This window comes from Alosa pseudoharengus, unplaced genomic scaffold, assembly GCF_046254945.1.
Source record: "Alosa pseudoharengus isolate Yale_2024_CS ecotype anadromous, Long Island Sound unplaced genomic scaffold, YU_APseudo_1.1 YU_APseudo_1.1_scf_1, whole genome shotgun sequence".
Taxonomy (NCBI): Eukaryota; Metazoa; Chordata; class Actinopteri; order Clupeiformes; family Clupeidae; genus Alosa; species Alosa pseudoharengus.
This window is the reverse complement of record NW_027468564.1, coordinates 20,088,448-20,103,787: the sequence shown is the minus strand read 5'-3', so window position 1 is coordinate 20,103,787 and position 15,340 is coordinate 20,088,448. Positions and strand designations below refer to the sequence as shown.

Here is a 15,340-nt window from a genome sequence, read left to right as displayed (position 1 = left end):
GGGATCATTCCCCATACATATGGAATATAACAGAGTGGAGAGATAGTCTCGAGACAATAGACAATCATCCTGTTGGGGATTATTTTCCGGTACTAATTAGTAAACCTGAATGCAACTCACTGTGGTCGAAGGAGTCTGTGGTCTTGTCCACTGCTGAATACAGGTGGTCTGACAATGCAATAAAACATGAAACTTCAAAACCACAGTTCAAATTCTCAGGGGATCTTAATGCTGACAGAAAACAGTAACACATATTGTTAGCTGCACATAATACAGCAGCCAATTAAATAAATCTGTGTTCATGAAATCCATGAAATGACCATAGATAGATAAATAAATAAATAACTCTTTATTCTAATTATTTATTCTGGTTTGTACAACCACCAAATGGCTCAATGGGGGGGGGGGGGTGGGAGTGCACAGTGCTTCCCTTCCTGATTTATTCTATTTTTGTATGTTTGTCGAGGAGCATCTTGCTGCAGCCAGCGGGAAGATGGGGCTTCAAGCCCAGCCCACATCCAAGTGAGCCATGTTTTTTTGTATTACGTCACAAAAACAGTTTAAAATTGCTGGCGGTGAGAGGGAGTCAGTCAGCAGAGAGAGAGCCAGGACTCGCAACGAGACTAAACGAGCTGCTACATTCTATAAACCAGCAACTTACTGCTAAACATGTTTTATTGTGTAATTCAACACGTGAACTGTGGATTCAAACCACACTGTAAAATCCAATAAGTAAACCTTACTTAAAAAAACCATGGAAACCGATTGCCTTGAAAAATCAGACTAAAGTGGACTGGGATTCTAAAACTGAGCTTACAAGCAATTCCTTAGTGTAGTGTATTAACACTACAGCAAATTCCTCTTTAACCTACCTAGGTATTGCAAGTGAAGTGTACTTTAGTTTTCATTCATAAAACTCATGTTCTGAAGTTGAGGTAACTAATCAACCAATTCCTCATATCTGGAATATGTAGTAACAGTTACTTGAACAGCAAGTTAATCTTACTTGGTGAAACCATGGAAACCGATTGCCTTCAATTTAGCAAGTAAATATTACTCATATACACAAGTTTGAATAAAAATAGGCTCTATTCTAAAATAATGACATTTACAACTGCATCAGGTACAAATACGGCTTTGAATTATTTATTATTCTTGTAAAAACAACAAAATTGTGTTGTTTTAATAAAAAAAAAACATCTTAAAATGTCTTAAATGGCACAATTTAGCTGTAGCAACAACCTACATCTTCCTTTTTTCTCCTTGAACATTTTATAAAAATCTTTAAGTATCTCAGTAGCCTGTACCATATAAAAATCAACACAGTAGTCTAACGTAAATTAACACAATACATAAAAAATACTGTCTTCTTAAAGGGATATTCCACCATTTGGAGAATTACACTCATTTTCCACCTCTCCTTGAGTTAAACAATTGATTTTTTACCTTTCTCCAGTTCATCCAGCCGTTCTCTGAGACTGGCGATACCACTTTTAGCTCCAGCCTAGCATAGATCATTGAATCGAATTAGTCCATTAGCATCTCGCCTGCTAGCATCACGTTTAAAAGTGACTAAGATTCCCGGTAATTTTCCTATTTAAAACTTGTCTCCTTTCAAGTAAGAAAGTGTAATAAGACCAATGGAAAATCAAATGTAGAGATTTTCTAGGCTGATTTGACATGGAACTATACTCTCATTCAGGCGTAATAATCCAGTCACTAACCGATTCGTCTGCTGCAGCTCAACTTTGTTGCTGGAAGTTAGCCTACAGTGACTATTTTCAGGTGCTGCATGATATCATTGTGCTGCTGTGCCCATGGTGTTCCTTGATTATTACGCTGGAATGAGAGTATAGTTCCATGTCAAATCAGCCTAGAAAATGACCTAAAGTGTGTTGAAACATGATGCAGAATATGAACGTATGTCTCATAGCTCATCTCGGCTTGTCCCCTGCACTCCGAAATCTGGCACTAGTTAGCCGATGCTACCAACAGCTTTTTCAATGGGGTTGCCTCGGCATCGGCCTAGCCATGCAAATAAATCACTGTTTCACAGCATTTACGAGGCTCAAAATATCTCCACACTTCATTGGTAGACTTCCGAGGGCCCTGACATTTAAAACGAGACATTGAGAACTTGGAAAAAGCACTGGTAGTTTATTTACAAGACGATTTATACAGACAGTACCTTAAGGAAGTTTACCGTTCGCAGCCATCTTGAATTTAGTCACGATAAGTCGAGCGACGAGTACGAATGAACAGGTATGATAAGGGATCAGATTCCAAAAATAATTCCGTGGAAATGCATGTATTCCAGTTGCTTCCAGTAGCAGCAACTGGAATCCATGCATTTCCACAGAATTAAGTTTACCAATTAAGTGTGGAGATACTTTGAGCATCGTAAATGGTGTAAAACAGTGATTTATTTGCTTGGCTAGACCGATGCTGAGGCACCCCCATTGAAAAAGCTGTTGGTAGCATCGGTTAGCTAGCGCCAGATTTCGGAGTGCAGGGGACAAGCCGAAATGAGCTATGAGACACACTTTGAGACACACTTTAGGTCAATATCACACCAGAATTCTCCTTTCAGTTTAGAACCATATAAGCTCAAAAAATAGAAAACATCTCAGCAGAAGATTTTTAAGACTTTGCCATTTTGGTGGTAGCTTGTTCTGACCCAAACCAAGCATCACCTTTTGAATGAAATTCAATGTATTTTTCATTGACTTGGGGTAATCAAGGTGTAAGGCATATGATAACCCAAACAAGATGCAGAGTGCCTCAGGCAAACTTTTGAGACCATCCATTACCAGCCTCCCCTCAATGATGATGGCTGTAGACACTGGCTCCAGGTGGATAAGAGTTGGATCAACCAGTGTGTCATCATCAATGACCGTCAACAGCCCAAAGGAGACTTGTGCCCACACATCCTCACCATCAGTAACCTGTAAAACAAATAGAAACACAAAGACAACAGTTAAATATATGACTAATTAGTTATTAGCGTCCAAACTGTACCTTGCTGAAATATAAAATAAATTAACGGTAATGCTGCTGCAAGTAATCCAAGCTTTGTGTTGATCTCTTGAGGATGTCATCAGCATGAAATGATACAAAAGATTTAGAAACATACAAGCAATTTTCAGCATTGTATTACATCCATGGAAACTTACCACTTACCGTAAATGGTGTAAACCAGTGATTTATTTGCATGGCTAGGCCGATGCCCGAGGCACCCCCATCGGAAACCTGTTGGTAGCATCGGCTAATAGCGCCAGATTTCGGAGTGCAGGGGACAAGCCGAGATGAGCTATGAGACAAAAGTTCAAGGTATCATGTTTCAACACACTTTAGATCAATATCATACCGAACTTCTCCTTTAAATGTTGAATACACACTAGTATGAAAATCACAGCCTTCATATGGGCATGGAATGTTCATTTCAAATGACTACGCACATGTGTGAAAAAATCTGCTTCAGTGCAGGGCTCCCCATATGACTGAAAAGTGCATAAACAATCCATATGAAGACAAGGTATTGGTTGTTGCCGAATACCCGCCATGTCTTAGACGATAATGCTTAAATAACTGACCTCTTTTGTCTGCCGAAAAAATGCAATGCTTACATTTCCACTGCATGCTTACACTACCATCTTCTAACCTGCTAACCTTAACTTTGATTCTGTATTCACTACCTCCTGCTTTAAAATTCTAAATTAGCTGCCAACTTTGAATTGGACAGTAATTTACTAGTAGTTAAAGTTACACATTCATTTATCCAACTGTTAATGCAAAACATCTGTGGTGTGGTGGGGGGAAGGGGGGCCATCGATCTAATGTTAGCTCCTTCGAACCAAAAACATGCCTGGGCAAAATAAAAACAGTTCACCAACATGTATATCCTTACAGCTTACCACAAAGTCTTCCGAAAGGAAAAGGTCTGATGTTTATTTTTTATCTTCTGAATGCTTTCAACAACGACTCTTCGGAAGAGCAAACTGAGAGGGCGAAAATTCAAATCACTCCAGCACAGTAACGTTAACGTCTTCCTTGCATGCTCCCACTTCTTCTTCTTCTTCTTCTTCCCTGCAGAAATATGCGCAAGTTCGCCTCCTAATGGTAGAAATTTGTCACTGTTGAGGTTACTTGTCTCAGACAAGTTGACCTCAGTCTTATTATGAAGTAACATGCTTTTTTCAACATGGAAGTAACTGTTACTTTACTCAAATCATTAAGATGCACACATTTGTTGCTGAAAGTAAAGGAAACAAGGTTAATGCAAGTTTACACAAGTGTTAGATTTTACAGTGCAGTACAACAACTCGCAACAGCACCAACGTTTCCATAAGAACGCCGTTGTCACACTACTCGTTTGTCAGATATGAACTAGCTAGCTAGTTAGCTAGCCAGCAAAGTTAAAGGGAAACTTGGCAGGATTTCCCCCTCTGCTGGAGAAATTGTGCATTATGCTATTTCAAACTGTGGAAAAAGGTAACGATAAAGCACATGGATTTGTTTACAAGCTAGCGGTTAGCATAAGTTCGGCAGACAATGTGGATGTTACAAGGTAAGAAACACGATTTAAAACGAGTTTCTTGTTTCTCAGTTCTCTTTCCGGGACGGTAGTCTCAATGTTGCAAGGTTGGTTTTCTGCCTGGGGACGCTAGGGGCAGCGGGAAAAGTCACCATTTTCACCGGAACAGGTCATTTAACCATCCAAATGATTTCTAAACGGGTTTATTATGTTGAAATAATTGCCAAGTTCTCCTTTAACCACCCAGATGGCAAGAGGCTGGCAGCGGCCCACCAGTTTTGCTGCCGCCGACGGACTGCTGAGTTTTTGCATATCGGTTCTACCGCGGTCCGCTGGGCTAACGAGCCGCAGCTTTGACAACCTTTTCTTTATTCATTTATACGGCGGACCGCCGGTGCCCTAGCGTTACCATCGCGGGTTGCTGACAAGTAGCCTATCTACCGGCGGTCTGATATCTGCTTGCTATCTGGGCAGTAGGCTAGCCTATATTTGAGATGAGGATATGTCTAGCTTCATCTAACCGGTTACACAATGTATGCTTCTGATTCACCTGTTGTTAATAAAGCAAAATCGCCTCTTTGTAGCCTAGGCTACATTTGGTTGTAATGGAGAATTCTTGCTGTTAAAGTGATAGTCCACGATAATTAAATAACACACCATTCTACTTTTGAGGGCTGAATTATGGCTTGTTTTCCATTTGAATACATGGTCATCAATATTTAAAATGACCAATTTTTTGAATGTGAATATTGTTTCAAAACCGGAAATCAAATAAATGAAAAAGTACACTGACCTAATTACAGTAACTAGCCTAGGCCTACATGAAAAATTCACTGTTGTTGCATGAAATGTCGTTTGTGTTTAGCCTACATCATCAGTTTCTATCGTCTAATATGAAACAAGATACTATATTAGCTTCGCTACCGGGCTGTCTTGGTAGTAAAGCGTATGGGGAGTGACGTAGGCAAAGAAAACATGGCTGAGTTGGATGTGGGCCGGGCTTGATGTCAAGCCTCGCCTTCCCGCAGGCTGCAGCGAGTTGTACTTGGGTATTTGTCACACTTGAATGTTTCAGATTATCTAACTAATTTTAATATAAGACAAAGGCAATATAAACACACAATGCTCTTTCATTTATTAATGGTAAAATTAAATTTGGTTAGATGGTTAGTTTAGTAACTAAGGGGGGAAATACTTTTTCATATAGGGCCAGGAAGGCTTAGGTAGCTTTTTTCTTTCAAGAAATTAAATCATAATTTAACAACTGCATTCATGTTTACTCTGTTTATCTTTGTCTAATATTAAAATTAGTTTGATTATCAGAAACATTTTAGTGTGACAAATATGCAAAAATATAAGAAAACAGGAAGAGGGCAAATACTTTTTCACAGCACTGTATATGTCTATCGACTTACTCTCCATCAGAGGATTTGTTGCCAGGACCATCCATTTCCTTGTCTTCCTTCATGGTCACCCACCGAAATTGTTCATCCTCTGGTCTGTGACCTGCAGCGACCGCCCTCTCCTGTTCACTTCGGTCACTCATCCTAGCAACAGCGGGAGAGTCTCTCTAGACTGATTTTCATATTATCCCTGATTTCATCACAAAACAAACAAAAATGATCAGGAATTAAACAACATCACTTTTTAGGAGAAAAATAGGAGAATAATGAAAAAAGTAGAAAGACAAGAGGAAGAGGATGATGATGGTGATGATGATGATAGTAAAGTACAACATGGAGAAATGTGTAACCAAAAACAGTCTGAGCTTGTGATGCTGAGTTTTGCAGAAGTTATGGTTGGTGTGGTATGGTGTGAGTGCATAGCACCCTCCTTATTCCTTGTCTATAGCAGCAGTGTTGTGCGGTCTTCTGAAATGTCAGTGACAAAAATATTTTTGTAACTCTATAATCTGACTACAGCCACCCAAGTGAAATTGTAGTCTCATTATGGCATTCTGCTCTTATTTCAAACTGCTAAAAGTGCCACAAACAGGACACTTAATTAAAAATAGTCTTCAAGAGAAATGCACTGAACATCGTCTACAACTCATGTGAGGGGAAGGAACTCACATTTGGATGGACTTGGAAAACTGGATGGACTTGCTCAGTCAGGTGTGGTGATACAATTAAGAGCAAAATATCTGGTCACAAAACACATCACACACACACCATGAAAACATGCTGTTTTTATTTCCACCATCCCAATCATTATCATTTTTACCCTCTCTCTATCGCACCCCCCTCCCTTTTTCATGTCATACATTTTACATTTTGTGATCAAATTACAGTGAGTTTGATCAAAACAACACAAAAAAAATAAAAAAATAACTAAAATGTTCTGATACAATTAAACCTCCCAAATGTAAGTCTAGTAAATAACAAGTAAAATACCAATAATTATTGATCTTTGAATGTTTAACTCTCTAGAGTGTCAACGAAGAGAAGGGTAATACCCTTACATAAAGGAACCATCAAAACAACTAAACAGACTGCACATGCCAGGCATATAATTCAAAACAATCAGACCTCTTTCTGTGAAGTTATAATATATCTAACCACCATTTTACTTGTATATTTATATTTTATATACTCTTACAGGATCAATATTTGGAAATGTATGGGCACTGAGATCACCATTCTATTATAACATTAAACTGCTAAATTAATAGGGCCACAAATAGGACTCCATACACACATTACATACAAATGCTACATACAGATACCTCCAAACATCGAAATTGTATAGTGCATACAACTCATGTTTAGTAAACAAAGGAACTTACAGTTTTGAGTTTTATTCACTTGTCATTTCCTTGAGTCTCAGACGCTCCCTGTAGAGAACTGGCTGGACTTGTTCTGTCTCACGTTAAGGTTTGTTCATACTATCACCAGCAAAACAACTCATCATGTTGTCATAAAATATTTAACTCTTTCTTCCTCATTCTTTATGTCTCTATACCAAAGTCCTTTTAGGCAAGTCCCTCCACTCGGCGGCCATATTGCAAAGCTTTTTGGGCACTTATCAGGCATCTATTTCAGCAGAAATGTGCCTGTGCAAGGCTTCAACCTTGCTCCAGCGGCGAGATCACAACACATGATTAGCACAATGTATTCACAACACACCACATGATTGGCACAATGTATTCACATGTTGACTGCTGCAATTAGAAGTGAATGCTTTTCGTACCCCAGTGCCATGTTTATCCATGTCCGGCAATCCCCCCGCTTGTGATGTGGATTTAACTCCTAAATAAGTTAAAGAAACATTGTGAAATGCACAGATTAAATAGGAAATTAAGTATGTGGGTTGGGGAAAATGTTTGTGCATGGATTGTCCTGTAGAATCCCTGACTGACGTTTTTTATTTGGACATTGATGAGATGAATCTGACCTAGAATGGGAGTCTGCCAAGACACAGCAGCCAGGAAACTCTCAATTCCACTTACCCATCACACCCCCTGCGGCTTCAGGAGCAAGGAGAGGAGAAAGCCCCCCAGCAGCCACGTGTGTGTGTGTGTGTGTGTGTGTGTGTGTGTGTGTGTGTGTGTGTGAGTGAGTGAGTGAGTGAGAGAGAGAGAGAGAGAGTGTGTGTGTGTGTGTGTGTGTGTGTGTGTGTGTGAGAGAGAGTGTGTTTGTGTGAGAGAGTGTGTTTGTGTGTGTGTGAGAGTGTGTGTGAGAGTGTGTGTGTGTGTGTTCCTTGGCCCTGTCGGCGGAGATTTAGGCTGTGCAACCAAAAGGGCCTGATTGCCTGGAGCTCCTGTGAGGTAGTCCTTTGTATGGTGCCCAAAAAGAACTGTTATAGTGACTGGCACAAACAAACCCAGCCATAAATGTGTGTGTGCACATGTATGTGTGTGTGTGCGTGCATGTGTGTGTGTGTGTTTGCGAAGACTTTATGTAGCCCAGACAATAAAGGGTTAAACTCTGGTTAACTCTTAGTCAATCTGAATGCTCTCCCATGTAGCCAAGAAAACCAAAACAAACTTAGATTAACAGAGATTAATAACAAGATTAACACCCACACAAGAACAGATATACATTTACAAATGATCAAAAGGTAAATATTTAATACAGATAAATGAACCAGGAACTCAATATTAGATTTATAACATAAATGGTAACCATAACCTATTTACTCATAACTATAGAAGATAGAAAGAAAGAAGACAGATAGAAAGAAGACCCAGCTAGACATCAGACGTCTAGTAATAGGATATATAAAGAAGATGACTGGAAATATCAGTACTCACAATGCCAAAATAGAGCTCTATACATAATTATATTTGAAAGGGATACTTCACTGATTAGCATTAAGCTTTGTATCAGTAGAAACCTGGTAGTATTTTCGAATGACCATGCTTCCCTCCCTCATGTCCCCCTGAGACGAGAGATATCTGTATGTTTTGTCTGGAAAAAAAACTCTGATAACGTAAAAATCATAATTTTGCATCAGCTGAAAGAAAAAAGAAAAACGTGTATGTGTGTATCTCAAAATCCATGTACCACACAGAGCCATACATGTGGATAATGATCGTGGAACTACTTATTTTAGTTTGTTGCCTGTTGTTTTTGATACTGCCTGTAGATGGCAGTGTGTGTTAAACACCTCTCAAACCTGACAGAGAGAAATGGTAACTGTACTGGGATCCATAAATGTTGTCAGAGAAAAAACAAAGCCAAACCCTGCATAGAGGTCCTCAGTGAATTTATGCTGGAACGTGTGCAGGTGGGTGAGTGTGTCAGAGGAGACGCTGTAGAAGGACAGAGTTCCGGCCTTCCTGTCCAGAAACACTCCTACTCTGTTGCAGTCAAACATAGTTGAAACTTTGGGGAAGGCCTTACGATCATGGCTGGCAGTGTAGCTATGCCTACCTAGCCTGACAAATGTAGCCACATCTTGACACAGTAGGCCCCAGGACGTGTCGTTGACTCCCAGACGACAGTCTCTCTCCTTTATTCCTCGTTTCCTGTACGCTGCTCCGATGTAGACCGATAAGCCGTTCCATTCTGCCTCCCAGTAGCAGCGTCCAGTCAGCTTTTCTACAGACAGCACTTGTTCACAGCTCCTAAACCTGTCGGGGTGGTCGGGGTAGTTCTGTTCAGAAACGATCAGCTTCTGCTGATTTTCAGAGAGAGAAATCTCACGATGGGCTGTGTCAGGGTCCAGAGTAAGTTCACAGGCGTCTAGGAGAAACACACACGCAAGCACAAACACACGCACGCACACACGCGCACACACACACACACACACACACAGGTATGAGTAGTAATCATACGAGTAAGGCAATTTAAATATTGTAATCTACTAAATATACTTTAGCAATATTACTGATGGTAATTAATAACACACACACACTCAATGTTTGTGTGCCTGTGTCTCAGTGCTTACATTTCTTCAGCCCTGACTTCAGCCAACACACTGCATCATGATCAACACTGTAGGACATGAAGTGGAAATATAACAAGACATTACGGAGTAGTACAATAGGAAAAGACATTACCGAGTATACTAAGAAAATTCATTACTGAGTAGTAAACACTGAGATATTTGAAATGGAAACTTATGATTTTTATATTCATACTGTACAGTAAGTGGTTTATGTCCTGGTGTGTCTGTTATGTGTTTTTCCACATATGTGATGACTGTTGTTATTTCATTCTGTTCCTGTACTGTCCCCAGTCCCTGTGTATATCCATGTGTGACTGTGGCTTGTCAAAGCGGAAGACAGCTGCCTGCTGCCTCCCTCCCTAAAAAGAGAGCCGTCTCACTAGACATGACTTTGGATTGAATACATCTTCTAAGAATGACCGTAGCACTCTAAAATATTTGGTAACACTACGGTATGACGTTAGCAGGTGCCTAATGTTAAAATAAACTATCTTATGGAAGCTAGCGGGCTAAGAAGAAATTAATTTAACAGACAGCACATATCAGACCAGATTCTATCAATGGTTAAAACAAAATCAGATACTACAGCATGTATTTCTCACTTCAAATCTGAAAATCTAAGCAGAATCATATCACAAACATACCATTTCAACAGATTCAGCAGCCATTAGAGGTCATCTGCCATTTCTGTTTACTTTTCACAGCTGTTTCAGATGTTGCCGCCAAGGATTGTGGGTAGTAGGGAGCATGAAGTGAGCATTGATGCTGTTTTCAAAAATGACTGTTACTCGGTAATTCTAAAATATCTTCGAACCACACTTGCCGCCTCGCTCCCCAGTAAGATATCTCAAAAGGCAACAGTTTAGAGAGAGAATATTATAATTTTGCAGTGTTTCACTGTTCTGCATGGCTGTGTCAGTAGCCATCTGCACCGAATTGCCAGGTTGCCACTAATCAGGGTCTGTTTCAGTGTAGACCAAGTAAAATGGGATGACCAATGCCATGTCCTGTCAGCCTGGAAGGATTATTAAACACACACACACACACACACACACACACACACACACACACACTTACATGAGTGTATCCAGTTTGGAGTCATTCTCAGAGAGCAGCTTGACTCCAGTGTCTCCTGGGTGATTGTAACTCAGGTCCAGCTCTCTTAGGTAGGAGGGGTTTGCACTCAGAGCAGAAGCCAGAAACTCACAGCCTTTCTCAGTCACGCCACAGAAAGACAACCTGCAGGAGAGAAGATGTTATTCTCTCTCTCTCTCTCTTGCTGTCTGTGTCTGTGTGTATACCTCAGTATCTCCAGTGTGCATTGTGAGCTCTGCAGTCCAGAGGAGAGCAACTCCACTCCTGAGTCCTGCAGGTCGTTGTCACTCAGGTCCAGCTCCTTCAGGTGGGACCCATCAGAACTGAGGACTGAAGCCAAAACCTTACAGTGTTCATCCTTCAGAAAGCACTGCTTCAGCCTGGAAATATATGAGACAAGGAAGAAGATAATCACATGGGAATGTCCTGAATATTAAGCAATAAGTTATGAGTGATTAATGTGAAATTCTAGAACAGGGATTCCCAAACTGTGGTACGCGTACCCCCGGTGGTACGCGAGCTGCTTCTAGGGGGTATGCGAGATGCAAAGGGCTATGGTGGACAGGTGTAAAATTAAAATGTTAATTTTTTTGTAATTAATTCATGAATAAATACATAATTTCGAATCAGGTCATAATGATATGGAAACATGAAATTAAAGGATATAATTTATAAACTCTGTATGTATTCATCAAAAAAAGGGCAGCTTATTAAACATGACGCCTGGAATAGCTAATAGAATGCGTTACTTTTGAATGCGTTGGATGGTCCGTGGTCCGTGGGAGGAAAGTTTCGCGGATGAAAACAACAAAAACAGAAAAGAGGGAAGGAGCAAAGCTAGGAGTTATTTCAGATGGGCAAGAAAGGTAACATTAAGCTAGGCTTAACATAAAAAACTAAAGGTAGCCTAAGTTTAGCCTTTCTAGGCTGTATAGCCCTAATGTTGTCCAAACGAATACATCCTTGTCAGGCGTTGTTGTAGGACTATTATAAGATTTTGTATGTGGATGTAGTTAGGCTACTATGCAGGCTACTTTTCATAACTTTTTAACTGACCAAATGCACGCACCTAAAACCGGGAAACGGACAAATATTGTCAAGGAGGGGGGGGGGTTATAGAATGCGTTACGTTTTTATGTGTTTATGTGTCGGATGGTGGGGGTACGCGAGCCGAGTCGGAATGTAGGCGGTGGTACGCGGGGGGAAAAGTTTGGGAACCGCTGTTCTAGAAAGTTAAAACAAACTTCTGTTCAGCAGAGCTAAACGTGTGATCGTTTTGATGCTTGTAAAATGTGAGGTGCACTAAATAAGTGAATGTTTTTGTCAATTTTACACTAAGATTTGAACGTTTGTCTCAATTCAAGGTACTTGGGCCTACACGTATTAAAACCAGACTCATTCACTTTGTAATTGGGAAACGTTTCCAACACTAGCATGGTGACAGGCGTTCATTTTTGTGAGGCTGGACCAGAGCTAGTGAGCGAACCTGAGCGGTGCGAATATCCCGCTCCTTGCTCAGGTGGCTGTTCACTCGGCCGCTCCACTCGCGCCAGGTCGCTCCGCTCAATTCATATAGTATAGTATATTAGAGATGCACCGATATGGAATTTTAGGGCCGATAACGATAACCGATATTTATTGGTTTGTTGTGGCCGATACCGATACAATAACCGATAATATTACTCTTGAAAAAAAATGATTTGGGGAAAAAAATTATTTGGGGAAAGCATTTAATAAGCATAATTTTATTGCAGTAATTTTACCTACCACCAAATGATGGACAGAACTCATAATAGTCCTCAATAGTACAGCAGTCAACATAACAGTAGCCTAGCCCTACAGTATGTGTGGCTCCTTTAAGTGAACCTGACGTCAGTGAATTGCGAGTGAGTGGCTAGAGAGTATGAATCGTTTTCATTTAGGACTAAACACTCATAAACGGCTCAGCTGGGAATAAGCTACAGTATAGCGACCAAATCAGAGTTTGTGAGGGAAACTTGTGAGGTTTAGTTTCAACTGCGGGTAACTGAATAAAGCTGCAACTCCTCAGACTGTATCTTATGTCCGTCTACTCTGTTGCGCACAACCTGCTGCAGCAGAAGGGGTTTAAAAAAAGAAAGGGGTTAGCCCCGAAGGTTTTAATAACTTATTATGATGACCTGTCTGGAACTGAAGCAGGAATGATTAGCATATTTCTAGGTAATAATACAAAATCCAAGCTAAAGTAATGCAAATATAATACTAAAACACAACTTAGAACTAGGCCTACTTATGTACTCGTCCCACTAACGAGTTTGTTTATTTGTTTCCCCGACCAGCGCGGTAAAGTGCAAACACATCAGCACAAGACATCTTTAGATAGGGCTGAGCTCCGCTCTGGTAAGGTTAAATGGCGGATAATTCACGAGAGGATTTTGAGATGCACAGATTCCCAAATGAACGCAATATCCACAGAGTGGTGAAATACATTCACACCGCTGACATCATATTGAGGAAAAAGTATAGCCAACCAAGCTCAAGTAGCTCAGTGTAGCCAGACAGACCTTACGTAGACCTAAATTAGGACTTTAAAAAATATCGGCGCAAATTATCAGCCATAATTCTGTTATCGGACCGATAATAATATTTTCATTTTTTCACTTATCGGCCAATAATATATCGGCCGCCGATATATCGTGCATCCCTATAGTATATATTCTCTTTTGATCCTGTGAGGGAAATTTGATCTCTGCATTTAACCCAATCCGTGAATTAGTGAAACACAGCACACAGTGATGTGAAGCACACACTAATCCCAGCGCAGTGAGCTGCCTGCAACAACAGCGGCGCTCGGGGAGCAGTGAGGGGTTAGGTGCCTTGCTCAAGGGCACTTCAGCCGTGGCCCACTGGTCGGGGCTCGAACCGGCAACCCTCCGGTTACAAGTCCAGAGTGCTAACCAGTGGGCCACGGCTGCCCACCCCCCTCTCCACTTAAAAATCCTCCCGCTCCAGGGAAATTGCTCCACGCTCGCTCCAATTTAAAAGAGGGAGAAATATCCTACAAGCCGAATTTTCCGAATTAAACAGAAAACAGAAAGAGCAACGGCAATATGTCACTCATAGATTGTGCAACACCGATAGTGCAACAACGTACAAGCTTGGCAACATCAATACACATAACATACAGTAAGCCTAAAACTAAAGGGATCAGTGTGATTAATTGCATCCAAGTTTTACTTTATCCTTTTACTTGATATGAAGCATATTTAAATTGCTTAAATTTTTTCTTTGCTCTCGGTAGCACTCTCTAATGTTTCTGCAAAATGTGTCTTAGATTCCAAAATGAATGTTTACTCACTGAAAGTGTCACCACATCGTTGTTCTTGCTCTACATTGTTAGTATCTAGTTCATTTGTTGGAATAGTATGCCTACACTTGTATGACTATCAGTTTCAGTTTCCTTTCTAAAATATTTAACAAACTCCATCCCCATCAACGAACTTACAATGGCCAATCTTTGAAATTTAACAGTCTTGGTTTTATTAGGAAGACATGAATTCTGGATGGATTTGTACATGCCTTAAGACTCGTGGTTTGAGCAATATCAGAGTGAAATTGGAGCAGAACAGAACGGCTGCTCCAGCCTCTAAATTAAAAAGCACTCCGCGCTCCAAAAAAAATTCCATCCGCTCAGCTCCTTGCTCGCTCGCGCTCCGCTCCACTCACTAGCTCTGGGCTGGACCAATGACGTCAATCACATTGATGAGGGATTCTTAATATTACTTCCTACTTCGCCTAAACTTTACAAACTGATAATAAAGAGGAGCAGTCAGGAAACTATTAGGCCTACCTTTGTTGTAAATATTGTTACACATTATTCTGACTGCATTTTTTATTTGAAGGCTTTGCTACAACCGTTAACCACAGCCACAACAAAAACTGAACCGGAAGAGACGCACAAACGCAAGGTGTCCAGTACACCATGTCAGGTTGGTAGAACTGTTAGAGAGAACAAGTTGATCCTTCGTGAACATCATTTCAGATAAACGCCTCTACGCATTAATGATTAAAATTTAATTATCGATTAGTGTTGTTTATGTGCCATAACGCACGGACACACCTGAGTGTGTTCACTCTGCAGTCTGGGCTCCTCAGTGCTGCCGACAGATGCTCCAGCTCTGACATCAGCAGCCTGCTCTCACTCAGGTCCAGTTCCCTGTGGAAGACTGACGTCAAACACCTCCAGGATGCCTCGGTGAGGTTGGAGGCTGACAGTCTGCAAAGATAAATTTATGTTCTCTAAATGCCACAGGAACAAATAGACAAGGCATTTACATGGAT

The 15,340-nt window shown here is 40.6% G+C and overlaps 1 protein-coding gene and 1 pseudogene across 1 annotated transcript in view; both read right to left on the bottom strand.

Annotated features, from left to right (window-relative positions):
- Positions 1–7,659, bottom strand: part of LOC143123008 (NACHT, LRR and PYD domains-containing protein 3-like) — a 34,213-nt pseudogene extending 26,554 nt beyond the window's left edge.
- Positions 7,660–8,586: 927 nt separating this feature from the next.
- LOC143122903 (NACHT, LRR and PYD domains-containing protein 3-like) overlaps positions 8,587–15,340 on the bottom strand; it is a 29,747-nt gene continuing 22,993 nt past the window's right edge. The window contains exons 7-11 of the mRNA XM_076283904.1: positions 15,120–15,275; positions 11,227–11,400; positions 11,003–11,164; positions 9,926–9,972; positions 8,587–9,720 (exon numbers count right to left, since the gene is read on the bottom strand). Coding sequence (XP_076140019.1) covers positions 9,146–9,720; positions 9,926–9,972; positions 11,003–11,164; positions 11,227–11,400; positions 15,120–15,275 — 1,114 coding nt within the window. The 3' untranslated portion in view covers positions 8,587–9,145. The remainder of the gene's footprint in view (positions 9,721–9,925; positions 9,973–11,002; positions 11,165–11,226; positions 11,401–15,119; positions 15,276–15,340) is intronic.